General features: G+C 42.3%; 1 protein-coding gene across 6 annotated transcripts in view; it reads left to right on the top strand.

Annotated features, from left to right (window-relative positions):
• RIPOR1 (RHO family interacting cell polarization regulator 1) overlaps positions 1-15,733 on the top strand; it is a 342,616-nt gene that overhangs the window by 225,220 nt on the left and 101,663 nt on the right. For all 6 annotated transcript variants that reach the window (XM_056527289.1, XM_056527286.1, XM_056527287.1 and 3 more), the window contains exons 5-7: positions 2,180-2,203; positions 3,724-3,777; positions 14,693-14,842. In XM_056527289.1, the coding sequence (XP_056383264.1) occupies positions 2,180-2,203; positions 3,724-3,777; positions 14,693-14,842 (228 nt within the window). The remainder of the gene's footprint in view (positions 1-2,179; positions 2,204-3,723; positions 3,778-14,692; positions 14,843-15,733) is intronic.

Below are 15,733 nucleotides of genomic sequence, written 5' to 3'. Positions count from 1 at the left end.
CGCATTAGGAATGAAAATATTTATGAGCATGACGCAGCATCTAGTGTACGTATTTCAGGAACTCCTCATTTTCCAGCTCTTCACCCACACTATAACCCAGTGTACTAGGTTTAGTGCCGGTGAACTAGCTGTCAGATTCTCTTTAAGTTATTCTCTGATTTGTTTGTAAAATCACACAAAATAGACTGTATTGCTACGGACTCTATTGCTACATCAAGCTAACACATATAAACAAACAATGGTTGACCCTCCATTAGGGACTCAATCCTTACAGTACTCTGTGGTTCATTCCTTGAGGTTGTCTGATGTTGCTAGGGAACTGCAAAAAATTCAGCTCTAGGGAGAATTGAGAAAGTTCCGGTATACTTAATACCCAGAATGTACTTTTAAAAATTAGGAAAAGAAACTAGAAGACCCAGGGGTGGGGACCACATTATAAGGGAGTGGGTTACAAAATTATGCAGAGGTGGGGGTTAGCTAGAGAGAGAAAAAAAAAAAATCTTTTTTACCCTGATATATATATTCTTTCCAATATCCTTCCAGTCATTTGAAACCTAACCGGATTAGGAGGAAACCTAGTTGCAATGGGGGAGGAGGGGGGTGATTGGAAGCGAGAAGTGACCAGCACATGGCTTCTAACTTCCATTGTCGTTGACTATGGCATTTAAGTGGTTAATATCAAAATTAGCTCTAATTTCAATCAAGGACACTGGCTTTCAGATGCAGGTAGCAGCTGCATAGGGAGAAGAATCCTCTTGTAAACCTACTCCATACTTCTCTTACACTTCCTATGTGCATTTATGGGCTGATAATTAGAAGTGAAGATGCAGTTCTGTCTACAGGCAGCATGTTATAGAGTAGGAGGCCCTGAGCAGATTGATGAATAGATTTGTGGGAAAAGTGTTAATGGCATATGCTTTTGTAGTACAGTTGGGGGAAAAAACCAAAATGAAATAGCATGTTAAGACCTGGGATTTTTTTTTGGTACCTGGTACCACATCTATTCCTTGCTGGGCATGATTAGAATTTTGACCAATCATTTATGAATACTTGTTTTATGTGGCTGGTTGAATTAGTCTCTGTAATTGTAAGTAAACTTACTGGCGGCACTGCTAGGTGTCCTTTATGTCTGAACTTTTGGTCTTTTATGTTTGTGTGCCGACTCCTATACCCAATATTAATGGTGCATAATCGATCCTAGGATTAGTACCACTAGCACAAAACAAATAATACAATCCTCAGCACTCTCCAAAAACATGGCATTATTCATCATATAATTAGGATAACACAACAACCAGCATTTTTACTTTCAGCTTCTAACCACTGGAATTTGCTACTCTGCAGATGTTTGCCTTGCACTTTCTGGCTTTTCACTGTTGACAAGTGGTTGCCTATGTTCTTCAGGGAGAAGGGAATTAAACATAGAATGTCATACTTATTTACCCTGGTCCTCCCTTTCTCTGCTAGTAAATACTAGCCCACCCCCAAAAATGCTTTTGCATGTGTAACTCTATGAGGAGTCCAAATACAGGAAGTGACAGCAGGACAAGCAGGACAAGCTCACACATTAGGTTGATTGACATGTCACAGCCTCCGTGCACAGGGGCCTGCCTGTCCTCGGTGCACAGGGGCCTGCCTGTCCTCGGTGCACAGGGGCCTGCCTGTCCTCGGTGCACAGGGGCCTGCCTGTCCTCGGTGCACAGGGGCCTGCCTGTCCTCGGTGCACAGGGGCCTGCCTGTCCTCGGTGCACAGGGGCCTGCCTGTCCTCGGTGCACAGGGGCCTGCCTGTCCTCGGTGCACAGGGGCCTGCCTGTCCTCGGTGCACAGGGGCCTGCCTGTCCTCGGTGCACAGGGGCCTGCCTCACCGAGACACACAATCGATAGCTGTAGGGACAAAAATGTATAATTTTTTTTAACCAATGTATATTACCTACATAAACACCTATATTATCTACATTTATATAAAATGTTTGTTAGGGACAGGTACACTTTAACTATAATCCATCTAGTATCAGCATTCATGTTACACACTGCCAAAAAAAATGTACATGTGCGTATAGTGAATGTACTTAGATATTGTAGTGCCCCTAAGAATTATAATATTGTGATATATATCCAATGTAATAATTATGCATTATTAAGTGAAAGCTACATTTATATATTTTTTTTATTTTTAAGGGGTTTTTATACGACTTAGACAAGGTAAGTTTTTATTTTATTATTGTAATTTATTTTTTCTTCTTATTAATAGTAAAAAATATGCACTACATAACTGATATCTCAAGCATCCAGAACATCTAGAAGGTTGTATTGACTTCTGTCATAGAAACATAGTACTTAAAGGGGTTCTCCGGTGCTTAGACATCTTATCGCGGGATCGCCTGATCGCGGGAGTCCTGCTGCTAGGGACCCCTATGATCTTGCACGCCGCACCCCGTTTATAATCGGTCCCCGGAGCGTGTTTGCTCTGGGTCTGATTACCGGTGACCACAGGGCCGACGGCGTGGGACTTCACGCCTCCGCCCCCCGTGTGACGCCACGCTCCGCCCCTCAATGCAAGACTATGGGAGGGGGCGTGACAGCAATCACGCCCCCTCCCATAGGCTTGCATTGAGGGGCGGAGCGTGACGTCACATGGGGGCGGAGGCGTGACGTCACGCCGTCGGCCCTGTGGTCGCCGGTAATCAGACCCGGAGCGAACGCGCTCTGGGGACTGATTATAAACTGGGTGCCGCGTGCAAGATCACGGGGGTCCCCAGCGGCGGGACTCCCGTGATCAGGCATCTTATCCCCCTATCCTTTGGATAGGGGATAACATGTCTAAGCACCGGAGTACCCCTTTAAAAATCTGAAAACCTTTAAACACACTGCAACAATGAATAAATGTGCACCTTGCATATTTAGCATATACACCAATGTAAACAGACTGTCTTAGTCAAACATGCTGAAACTGTGTCTTTTGGCCTACTATACATCAGTCCGTGTACCTTTTCAGTCAGCTATACTTTTAATGTAGTGTAAACAGTGCCTAAAGCCTCTTTCACACACTATATATTTTAGTCATAGTTTTTTAGCCCAAACTAATTGTGGGTGCAAAACAAAGAAAAAAAGATTGTCCATTATAGTTGCAGGCCTCATTTCCTCCTGATGATGCTGATTTGTCAACAAAACATGTAGGGGGGGGGGGGGCATTCTGTTCATGTTTTAACTTGGTGTCTTGCTGTGCCTGGTCCTCATTGTGTGGTAGACACTTATGTGCAGGATCTTCTACATGCCCCCATGACTGTAGAAGTATATCTACAGAATATTTGAGTCACTAAGGCACAGTGACACAGACCAGTGATTCATGTCCTCAACATTAAAAGTTAAGTTTTAGGGGAATCATGGATATTTATAGGGATTTTGTACCCCAGCATTGTGCCTTCAGAGTAATTGTGTTTGTTTGATATTGGTATTCTGGATTACCCTTATGACATTTGTATATGAATTATCCCTTATTAGTTCCCCTCCTTGTTTTGGCTAAAAATACTACGTGTGAAAGAGGCCTTATTACAGTTCCGCTTCAGTATTGGGGCAATGCATTGGGTTCTGTGGGCGTTAACAGTTATAGGCCTGATTTAGTTGAATTCATGTTGGGTGTATTGCCCATGCAAATATAATCATGAGATATTTGTTTTCCAGTAAATTTTGTAAATCTTTTTTTTTTTTTTTTTTAAACACAGCAAGTCAAGTCTATTGAAAGGTTTATCCGTAAATTGGAATTTCACACAAGTAAGGTTAGTACTTTTGTTACTTAATTGCATAACATTGGTGTAGAAGAACCATACTTTCAGATTAAATATTTAATTGCAAAAAGTTTTTTTTTTTAAACTGCTTTCAGACATGTCAATTTTTTTCCCTAGTGCATCCAGATTATGATATTTAATACAGTGGCCTCTCCATTAGTCATTTCTATGTAGGGAAATGTGATATATAATTTTACATATTGTGCCTCCATAAGGATGACATATTTACCCCATTCATATAACTTATTAGCCCTAACAATACAACCCCCTGATGCTCTCAGCTGCTGGGCTTTAGAAGATCAAATTCTGCAGTCACTGCAAAATACACCGCACCCGGTGATCACATGTTCACCAAGAAGGGAAGCAGGAAGCCATATGGCTCAACTGTATACACAGTGCTGCAGGGATCAGGATGGATGATGATAAACCATCCCTATGATCTCTGTCACTGACAGCTGGCTTTCTGCTCACTACACAATTTACATGCGGCTGCAAAACTTGCAGAGTTAATTGCCAACCGCCTTGGTGTTTAAATCGACCGCTAACATGTTTTTTTTTTTTTTTTAGTATGTTAACAAAAAACTTCTGAAATTGATACATTTTCTCTATTAGGTGGGGGGGGGGGTGGCTGGGTAGAACAATGGTTCTTAATTTTACTGTAGTTTTAAATGTATCCATTCAAATAGACTGAATGCTCCTGTGTCTGGTTATTGCTATTGCATACATGTTGCATGTGTATCATGTATGCTTGTATCCCTATGGTTCTTTTCATTTTCTTTTCAAATCAGCAACCTAATATGTTAAAGGGTAGGGTCACACTTAATGGATCCGCAGCGTATTTTACACTGTTGAACTGCCAATGACCCCACCCTATAGTGTGCCGCCTGCTGTGCCTGTCCCCTCGTATGGCAGTCTGTTGCTACGAGCTGACAAACATGTATCTGTGAGTGGAAGCGCACCGAGATGACTGTGAGTACACTACGTGCGCGCGGCTCGCAGGTCCATGTGTGTCTGCTACAAGTGGACAGGCACAGCAGGAGGCACCAAAAATACATTGCGGATCAGTTACGTGTGACCCTAATCTTAAGGTGAATGTTCTGAGAAGGAGTACACAACTGAGCCCCCTAACAAATAAGGACAGTTACAGTGATATCTCGACACAGATGCATTTTAAACCATTGCCACAGAAACATACAGTACATCCCATATGTCAGTCCCCTCCTCACATTTTTGTAATTTATATATCTTTTCATGTGACAACACTGAAGAGTCAGAAGTGGATCCAGTAGGAAGGAGAAGTATACATCCTTTCCTTTATATATTTCCAACTCCTTTTGGATCCACTTCTGGCTTTGGCTAAGAAACTGCAATGGCAGTTTTCCCAAAAAAACTGCCAAGTGGAAATCAAGCCTAACTGTTTAATGTTGCCCCCTAAAAATAAATCAACATACAGCCATTAAAGGGGTACTCCGCCCCTAAACATATTATCCCCCTATACAAAGGATAGGGATTAAGATGTCTTATCGTGGTGGTCCTGCCACTGGTACCAGTCGCGATCTCTCTGCAGAACCCGCCGTTCGTTTAGAGCGCTGGGTTTGGGCGGCGTAGGTCATGACGTTACAACCCCTCCCATAGACTTGCCTTGAGGTCACAAGGGGAGTGGGCGTGACGTCATGACCCCCCCCCCAACCCGCATCCAGCTTCCAGAACAAATCGTTCTGAACAGTGAGGCAGCAGAGTACCCCTTTAATGTCTTTACCGTGGTAACAAAAGTGAGTACACCCCTATGTAAAAATGTCCAAATTGGGCCCAATTAGCCATTTTCCCTCCCCGTGTCATATGACTCGTTAAGGTCTCAAGTGTGAATGGTAAGCAGGTGTCTTAAATTTGGGGCTATTACTTTCACACTCTCTAATACTGGTCACTGGAAGTTCAACATGGCACCTAATGGCAAAGAACTCTGAGGATCTAAAAACAAATGGTGCTCTGTTATAAAGATGATCTAGCCTATTAGGAGATTAGCAAGACCCTGAAACTGAGCTGCAGCATGGTGGATAAGACAATACAGCGATTTCACAAGACAAGTTTTGACTCAAAACTGGTCTTGCCATGGTTGACCAAAGAAGTGAAGTGCACATGCTCTGAGATTCTCTTTGGCAACTAGACGTATGAGTGCTGTTAGCATTGCTGCAGAGGTTAATGGGGTAGGGGGGCAGCCTGTCTTTGTTCAGACCCTACGCCGCACAATGCATCATATTGGTCTGTATGGCTGTCATCCCAAAAGGAAGCCTCTTTTAAAGATGATGCACGCAAGCCGTTTGCTGAAGACAGGCAGACTAGGGATGTGGATTACTAGAACCATGTCCTGTGATATGATGAGACTAAAGATGAACATATTTGGTTCAGATGGTGTGAAGAGTGTGTGGTGGCAACTAGGTGAAGAGCACAAAGACAAGTGTGTCTAGCCTACAGTCACTAGAACAAAGGAAAGCGCTCCATAGTGTGATAACGTAGATGGATATGAAAAAATTAACATTTAAGTGCTCACCATCGGTAGTTGTACTCAGCGACGTACAACAATGGTAAAGGCAGTAGAGATGGTAGTCTCTCAGATCCGGCAGCCGCTCCTGGGATAATACAGCAATCACAAAAAGACCTCCAAGGATACCACAGGATCAAGCAAGGTGCATGGATCTTGTGTAGAGTAAAAAGGTTTATTACCCACAATGCAACGCATTTTGCGGAAGACCGCTTCATCAGGCATAACATGCCATGTTGAAGCGGTCTTTCGCGAAACGCGTTGCATTGTGGGTAGTAAACTTTTTTTACTCTACACGAGATCCATGTGCCTTGCTTGATCCTGTGGTTTACTTGGAGATCTTTGTGTGTAGCCTACAGTCAAGCATGATGGTGGGAGTGTCATGGTCTGGGCCTGCATGAGTGCTGCTGGCACTTAGGAGCTACAGTTCATTGATTGAACCGTGAATGACAATGTGTACTGTGACATACTGAAGAAAAGTATGATTCCCTCCCTACGGAGACTTGACCACAGAGCAGTATTCCAACATTATAACAACCCCAAACAGACCTCCAAGAAGACCGATGCCTTGCAAAAGAAACTGATTTGTAAAAGTGATGGACTAGCCAAGCATGTCTCCAGACCTAAACCCTACTGAGCATCTGTGGGGTATCCTCAAATGAAAGATGAGGAGAAGCAGGGTCTCTAACATCCATCAGCTCGGTGATGTCCTCCTGTAGAAGTGGAAGAGGACTGCAGTGGCAACCTGTAAAGCTTCAGTGAACTCCATGCCAAAGATGCTTTAAGGCAATGTTGGAAAATAATGGTGGGCTAAAAAATATTTACACTTTTGCCCCAATTTCGGACATTTCCACTAGGGGTGTACTCTCTTTTGATGCCCAGTACACATCCTGTTTTGGCCTTCAAGACACAGCCATATTTTTCAAATGTAACCTGTGTCACTTTATACATTAATAACTCTGGGATGCTTTTACCTATCATACGGATTCTGAGATTGTTATTTGTGGCACATTCTACTTTATAATGGTACATTTTTGTTGATGCTTGCAGCATTTCATGCAAGTATTGATAACATTTCATACAAATGTGGAAAAATCTGGATTTTTCTAACTTTGAAATTCTCTACCTGTAAGGAAAAAATGCATGAAAATAAGTTACACATTGGTATAAGTCTGGTTTATGTTGAAGACATTAGAGGACTTCAAAGTGTAGCAGCAATTTTCGAGAAAATTTCAAAATTTTTATTTTTTAGAGACCTGTTCAGTTTTAAGTGGATCTGTGAGGCCTTTGTTAGAAATCCCCCATAATGACCCCATTATAAAAACTGCACCACCTCAAAGCATTCAGACTGGGAAATTCAGAAAGTTTTAACCCTTTAGGTGTTTCACAGGAATAGCAGCAAAGTGGAGTTGAAAAGTCATAATCTCCATTTTCTTAATATTCCAGTTTTCTCCATTTTTACCATAACATAGCAGACATTAACACAAAAATGCCACTTGAAATATCCCATATTTGTTTCTAGTGTGCTACTTGAGTCAACCATAGGCCTGATACAAAAAGTAGCACCTACTGGATTTTGAGTCCTCCTTTCGGGTACTATTTCATGTTTCACAGCTTTTGGGTATGCTATAACTTGAGAAATACCCAAAATAAAGTGACCCCATTTTGGAAACTAAGCCCCTCAAGGAATATAACAAGGAGTACAGTGAGCATTTAGGCCCCAACACTATTTGACACAATTTTGGAACAGTTATTACATTAAAATGCTGGCATAACCCCTAATTGTTTATTTTCACAAGGGGTAAAAGGAGAAAATGGCCCACAAAGTGTAAAACCTCATTTCTCCAGAGTAGGGAAATAACCCATGTGCGGACGCATGGAACTAAAGTGCTCTGCAGGTACATAACAGGGCCCCGAAGAGAAGGAGCACCATTAGGCTTTTGGAGAGAGGATTTGGCTGGAATGGCAGTTATAGGCCATGTTGCATTTACAAAGCCCCCATGATGCCAGAGCAGCGGAATCTCATAAATTGTGACAACGTTTTGGAAACTACACTGCTCAAGGAAGGGGTACAGTGAACATTTTGGCTCCTTTCACAATGTCGTTAGCGCCCTGCAGTGTGACGACCATTAGCAGATAGAGGGGAACAAATGTGTGCTTGCAGCATCTTTTTCTCCTGCTATCTTTCAGCAGGGATATACAAAAAGAAAAAAAAGAGAGCGGACCTTGCTTCCAGCACCACAAATTCTTAAACCATAACCAGACCTCTACTTCACCGAGGGGAGCAGCTTCAAAAACGCTCCCCTCGTGCCGGCTTGCTTTTATGGATCTCACTGCAGCACTGTCCCACTATGAGTCTCCAGCAGTTCACTACTCTTCACATGCAGGTAAGTGCTGACAGGAGTCCACTCATTGAAATTTGTAAGGTTTCTTCTATTTATTGCACACATGAATGTAAAAATCCAACAATAAATTAACAATTAAGACTAATATCAGGTCCAATGTGTTACAGAGCTACCTCCTTCCCCAGGGACTATCTGATAGTGGGACAGTGCTGCAGTGAGATCCATAGAAGTAAGCTGTCACGAGGGGGGCATTCATGAAGCAGCTCCCCTAGGTGAAGTAAACAAACCCTAACAGTAGAGGTCTGGTTATGATTTAAGAATTGGTGGTGCTGGAAGCAAGGTCCGCTCTCTCCTCTCTTTTCTTTTTGTATATCCCTGTTGTCAAGTGATCGGGTGGAGTTCCACTACACCAGAGAGATTGCAGCAGCCAGTGAATCTCCAGCTTGTATACACGGTTTTAGGTTTTTGAGTGGTCAGGAATTTGGCCACTCACTAATTGTAAGTGTGAATACACTCTTTGAATTGTTCTATGTGCACCATATATTAGAGAAGTAATTAGCGGGCCACTCCCAGTGTTATCTCTTATCTGCTTATTTCCTAGCCATCTTCCAGCGGAATAACAACCGCAATAACGGACGTCAGAGAATCCCATTCTAGGCTTACACTTCACTGGTGTTTGGAATAGTGGGTCGTATCAACAAAAAAATATTTATTTACTAAAATGCCTGGATAACCCCTATTTTTATTAATTTCACAAGGTATAAAAGTAAAAAAAAGCCCTCCAAAATGTATAACTCAAATTCTCCTGATCATCTCAGCATGGAAATACCCCAGATGTGCAAGTAACATGCTGTATGGACCCACAACAGGGCTCAGTAGTGAGAGTGCACTGTCCACATATTTGGCCCAAAGTGGTGATTTACAATGCAATGGCAGATAGTTGCATAGGTTCTGACATAAAATGTAACAAATAAAAGCAAATTATCCCAATTTTGAAAGTACAACCCTTAAAGAACGTAGCATGGGGTGCAGTGAGCATTTAGACCCCACAGTTGTTTGGAACAGTGGGCTGTGAAAATTGCAAATTTTTACGCTAAAACTCCAAATTAATAATTTTCACAAGGGGTGTATAAAAATAAATAAAAATACGACAGGGCTCCGGGGAGAGAGCAGTGACCTAATTTGGCACCTGACATATCAGTAGCTGACAGTTGCAGAAATAAAAAGGACATTTAAAGTAGGGTCACGCGTAACTGGTCCACAGCATATTGTACTCTGGAGATCCGCTGGTAACCCAAACCATTTTGTGCCTCCACCTGTTGCCACCCCCCGTCTCGCTCTGCCCTCGCGGCGGCAATCCGCCGCTATGATGAGACACACAGGGGGCTTGCAAGTCGGCGAGTGCACTCTGACATCGTGGAACATAGTAACATAGTTCATAAGGTTGAAAAAAGAGTTCACAAAGTTCAACCTATAACCCTAATGAGTCCCTACTGAGTTGATCCAGAGGAAGGCTAAAAATCCTTCCCGACTCCAAATATGGCATCAAAATAAATCCCTGGATCAATGTTCTGTCCCTATAAATCTAGTATACATAACCAGCAATGTTATTACTCTCCAAAGATGCATCCAGACCCCTTTTGAACTCTTTTACAGAGTTCACCATGACCACCTCCTCCGGGAGAGCGTTCTATAGTCTCTCTGCTCTTACAGTAAAGAACCCCCGTCTGTGCTGGTGTAGAAACCTTCTTTCCTCAAGACGTAGAGGATGCTCCCTTGTTGTAGATACAGTCCTGGGTATAAATAGATCATGGAAGAGATCTCTGTAAGGTCCCCTGATATATTTTTACATAGTTATTAGGTCACCCCTAAGCCTTCTTTTTTCTAAACTAAATAACCCCAATTCTGATAATCTTTCTGGGTACTGTAGTCCTCCCATTCTCTGTATTACCCTATGTGTGGTCTGACTAGTGATTTGTACAGCGGTAGAATTATTTCCTTGTCGTGGGCATCTATGCCCCTATTGATGCACCTCATGATTTTATTTGCCTTGGCAGCAGCTGCCTGACACTGGTCACTACAGCTATATTTTCCCAAGTCCTTTTCCATGTCGGTCGTCCCAAGTGTTCTACCTTTTTATTACATAATCCCAGCCCGGATTTTTCTTCCCCATGTGCATAACCTTACATTTATCAGTGTTGAATCATCTGCCACTTCCCAGCCAAAAGCTCCACCCTATCCGGATCCATTTGTAACAGTGCACTGTCCTCTATAGTGTTGACCATTTACAGAGTTTAGTACCCTCTGCAAAGATTCAACCCCTCTACAAGGTCATTAATTAATATATTACATAGAATTGGACCAAAGACTGACCCCTGTGGTACCCCACTAGTAACAGTCACCCATGTTTCCTATCAGTGAGCCAGTTACTAACCCACTTACACACATTCTCCCCCAGCCCAATCCTTCTCATTTTATACACCAATCTTTTATGTGGCACCATATCGAATGCTTTGGAAAAATCCAGATATACAACATTCAGCGATTCCCCCTGGTCCAGTCTGGAGCTCTCCTTCTCATATAAGCTGATCAGGTTAGTGTGACCGGACCGATCCCTCATAAAGCCATAATAGATACTCCAAAATAGAATCTTTTAGAAAACCCTCAATTTACACACAACGGAGGTTAAACTAAAAGGTCTATTTTTCCCGGGGGCACCATTTGACCCCTTTTTAAATATAGGAGCCACATTTGCTATGGGCCAGTCCTGGGGAACCTTCCCTGTCACTATATAGAGTCCCTGAATATTAAAAAATAGGGGTCTGTCTATTACTTTACTTAATTCCTGTAGAACATGGGGGTGAATGCCATCTGGACCTGGTGATTTGTCTATTTAGATTTTTTGTAGGCGGCACTATACTTCTTACTGGGTAAGACAGGTGACCTGTACTGGGGAGTTTACCTTATCTTGCTGTATTTCACCTGGCATTTCATTTTCCTTGGTGAAGAAAAATTTGTATAATATATTTGCTTTTTCCGGGTCCCCGTTTATAATTTCCTCCTCATCATTTTTTAAAGGGCCAACACTTTCATTTTTAACCTTTTTTGTTATTTATATAGTTAAAAAACATTCTGGGGTTAGTTTTACTCTCGTTGGCAATGAGTGTTTCTGTCTCTATTTTTGTGGATTTTTTCAGTTTTTTACATATTTTACATTTTTCTCTATAACTTTTTAATGCTTCTTCACTGCCGTCCTGTTTTAGTAGTTTAAATGCTTTATTTTTGTCATTTATTGTCCCCTTAACATTTTTATTCATCCACATTGGTTTTCTTTTATTCCTGCCCCTTTTAGTCCCAAAAGGTTTATACCTCTTACAGTGAGAATTTAAAATATTTTTAAAAGTCTCCCATTTTGTGTCATTATTGTTCTTTTTGAGGACATTATCCCATTTTATATTAAGGGCTTCTCTGAGTTGATCGAACTTTGCCTTCCTAAAGTTCATTGTTTTTGTGGTCCCTCGCGAGATTCCCTTATTGAAGAACAAGTTATATTGTATTATATTATGATCATTATTCCCTAGGTATCCTTCTACCTGCACATTAGTTACTCTTGTCAGGTCTGTTGGTTAATATTAAGTCTAGTAGGGGGACCCCTCTGGTTACTGGATAATTGTCTTTAGCTATAGTCAGAAACCTGTCTTTGCAACTCTCAGGCCCCCTGTGTTGCGCTGCGAGTGGGCCAGGGGCGGAGCGAGGGAACAGGGCAACAGCTGGAGGTACAAAATGGGTCTGGTCACGGGCGGATCTGCAGCGTAAAATACACTGTGGATCCGTTACGTGTGCTTACCCTACCCTAAGAATGGAAATGCCCTTATTACAAAAAGTGCAACCAATGTTTGTAGTGATACAGTGAACATTTTGACGCCACAGGTGTTTCCTAAATACATTTTTTGGAATTGGATGAATGGCGGCTGGTGAAAAATAGGTGGGCAGAGTGGAGCAATAGTAGATGAAACCTCCTGCCGGCACCTCTGGTTGCTTCGTCCGACCGACGAATCGCGGCCATCCTGGAGGTGATATCACTCCCACCTAAAAGATTAGGCTAATTGGTGCTGTCTTTGACAGCACTGATCACCCTCTTCTTTCAGGTCACTGGAGGTTGGATCGGCCCTGAAGCGCCATTATTCATTGGTCAGAATTGATAATGACAATTTCTTATACTAAGGTTTCTCAGAAACCCCTCGGCGATGTGCCCGATCAACACATGGTTAGCAGTGGTGATCGGAAACATGCAGGGCATAAATGCACAAGCCCAGATGCTGAGGGCGTTGTGTGTTGAAGAATTTTGAGACACTGTAACTGTAAATCTCTTTTTGTGGCACATTGGACAGTTACTCAATGGAGCAATCCCGGCACTCACTTTAGTCTTCTGCCAAGTGAAATGTGTTTATTGAAACACGGTGCAAACACAATGTAACGCGTTTCGGCCAAAGCCTTTATCAGACTGACATACATGCTCAAGACATAATCATGGTATATATATATACAAGGAAGCCCATCCCACTACCGGTCATTGGGCGTTGGCATGGTTACCAAATTATTTACAAACAATACATGTCACATAATATCAAATGGTCATGGGACATAATAAATTACAAATAATCAAAATGTATATGAACATATATACTGGTCTTATCTGGCTTGCATGCATCTGATCTGGTACATCCCCTTACTGATGGATCTAAGATATAATAAGAAAAAATCTTAATTAAAAACATAGCAAAATAAATTTTTCAATAAAAACCTTTTTACAAGAAAGAAGACGCCTCCTAATCCCTATTTAGACCTCTAGGTTCTAAGGTGGACAAGCGGTGGATCCAGTACGCCTCCTTTTTCCTCAATAAAGATTTAATATCAACTCCCCTCCTAGGGTTTTGTACCTGATCAATGACCTGATACCGTAGCTGTGACACATTGTGACCCATTTTCTCAAAATGGGACGGGATGGGATACAACAAATTCCTACATCTAATTGATGATTTATGTCTATTGATGCGGTCCCCTACACGCTGGGTGGTTTCCCCAACGTATAGGAGACCGCATGGACATTTAATACCAGTATATATGTTCATATACATTTTGATTATTTGTAATTTGTCCCATGACAATTTGATATTATGTGACATGTATTGTTTGTAAATAATTTGGTAACCATGCCAACGCCCAATGACCGGTAGTGGGACGGGCTTCATTGTGTATATATATACCATGATGATGTCTTGAGCATGTATGTCAGTCTGATAGGCTTTGGCCGAAACGCGTTACATTGTGTTTGCACCGTGTTTCAATAAACACATTTCACTTGGCAGAAGACTAAAGTGAGTGCCGGGATTGTTCTTTCTACCATTGCCATTTATTCCACGTGCACCACCAAGGGACTCGAGTGCCGACCCTTACCCATTTCTATTGTACTCAATGGAGCAACCGCTGTATGCTGCTTTGTTCAGGATTGGAATTAAGGGCCCCTAGGCCTGCCACGGCTGAATGCCTAAATAGATTATATGTCAGTTTTAGACAGACAAGCAACAATACTTGGGTATACTAAGTAATTACACATTATTGAAGGGAACAACAGATCACATTGCAAAATACCTTAGTGTGTCTTAACAAAAATAATTGAAGGGGTATGTATTCCCATCTGGGACCTTTTTGACAAATCTACAGGATATGGCAAAAAAATGTCTGTTGTGGGTTGTATCTCTGTGACCTGCGCCTGTCAGACATATATAGTGTATCCTGTGGATTTGCCATAATTGTCCAATGGGAACACCCCTAAATTGGTTGCAGTAAGGTTTTTAAACACAGCCTTAGTTTGCAGATTTATAATACAGTACAGGGAAACATGGAAATATAGATATGAGAGTGGAAATTTATCTGAAGACATAACAGATCCTTAGATTGTAAATTAATCCCACTAACATACAATGTTGTTGTGATTTTTATTTTTATTTTCTATATATAGATAGATGAGGTGTATGAAGCATACTGTATCCAACGCAGATTGAGAGATGGTGCACACAACATGGTGAGGGCTTATTCAGCCTCTCCAAGTAGCAAAGAAGCCCGGGAAAGCATGACAGAAGCCGGAAAAGGTTACAAAGAATACACAGAGGTGAGCTGGACATATATATATATTATAATTGTATCTAAATTATTCATATGGAATATAATATGCAGACTTGGACAAAATTGCTGGTACCCTTCTGATAAAGACAGAGAAATCCACAATGCCCCCTGAAATAACTTGAAACAGACAAAGTAATAATGAATAACCCTGAAAATTAAATTGAAATGCTTAAATGGGCACTGTCATGAAGTAAAAAAAATTGATATGTTGTAGTACTTAAGTACTACAACATATCTCTAATTTAATTTAAAAAAAAGGGATTTTAAACAAGTTTAAAATCACTTTTAAATTCGGCCACTAGGGGTCGCCCTCCTAGTGGCCGAATGCATTCGGCAGTGATGTCACCACTGAATTTCAACTCATTTAAGCCTGGCAATGAGTCGAAATTCAGGCACTGCGGTGCTCGCTCCCGCCTGTCAATCAAACAAGTGAGAGCGAGCACGCTGATAGTTGGGGCTGCGCGCATTGGCCAGCTCCACTGGCCTTCCGCACGGCCCCTCCCGCCCCCGTTACCCTGTCCCTGTGCCCACTAGTGTCAAATGTGCCCCCCACGAGCGCGATCCCTACCATCACCGCTAGCGGGGTCCCTGTGCCCACTAGCTGTCTCACAAGAATGCAGGCTCTGTTCTCCGTCCCTGCGCATGCGCAGTACTACGCAAATAGCGTAGGGCTGACGCCAGGCTCCTAGCACTGCCTACGTTAGCCCTACGCTATTTGCGTAGTGCTGCGCCTGCGCAGTACTAAGTTAGCCGCGCGCAAGGCTTTTAAATCTATTCCCGTACCCTGAGAACTGACAGGGACTGGGAACAGAGCCGCGCTCAGCATTCTTGTGACACCGCTAGTTGGCACAGGGACCCCGCTAGCGGTGATGGTAGC

The sequence above is a fragment of the Hyla sarda genome, chromosome 6, assembly GCF_029499605.1.
Source record: "Hyla sarda isolate aHylSar1 chromosome 6, aHylSar1.hap1, whole genome shotgun sequence".
Classification (NCBI taxonomy): Eukaryota; Metazoa; Chordata; class Amphibia; order Anura; family Hylidae; genus Hyla; species Hyla sarda.
Note: the sequence above shows the minus strand (reverse complement) of the source record. Positions and strands in the feature narration are given on the sequence as shown.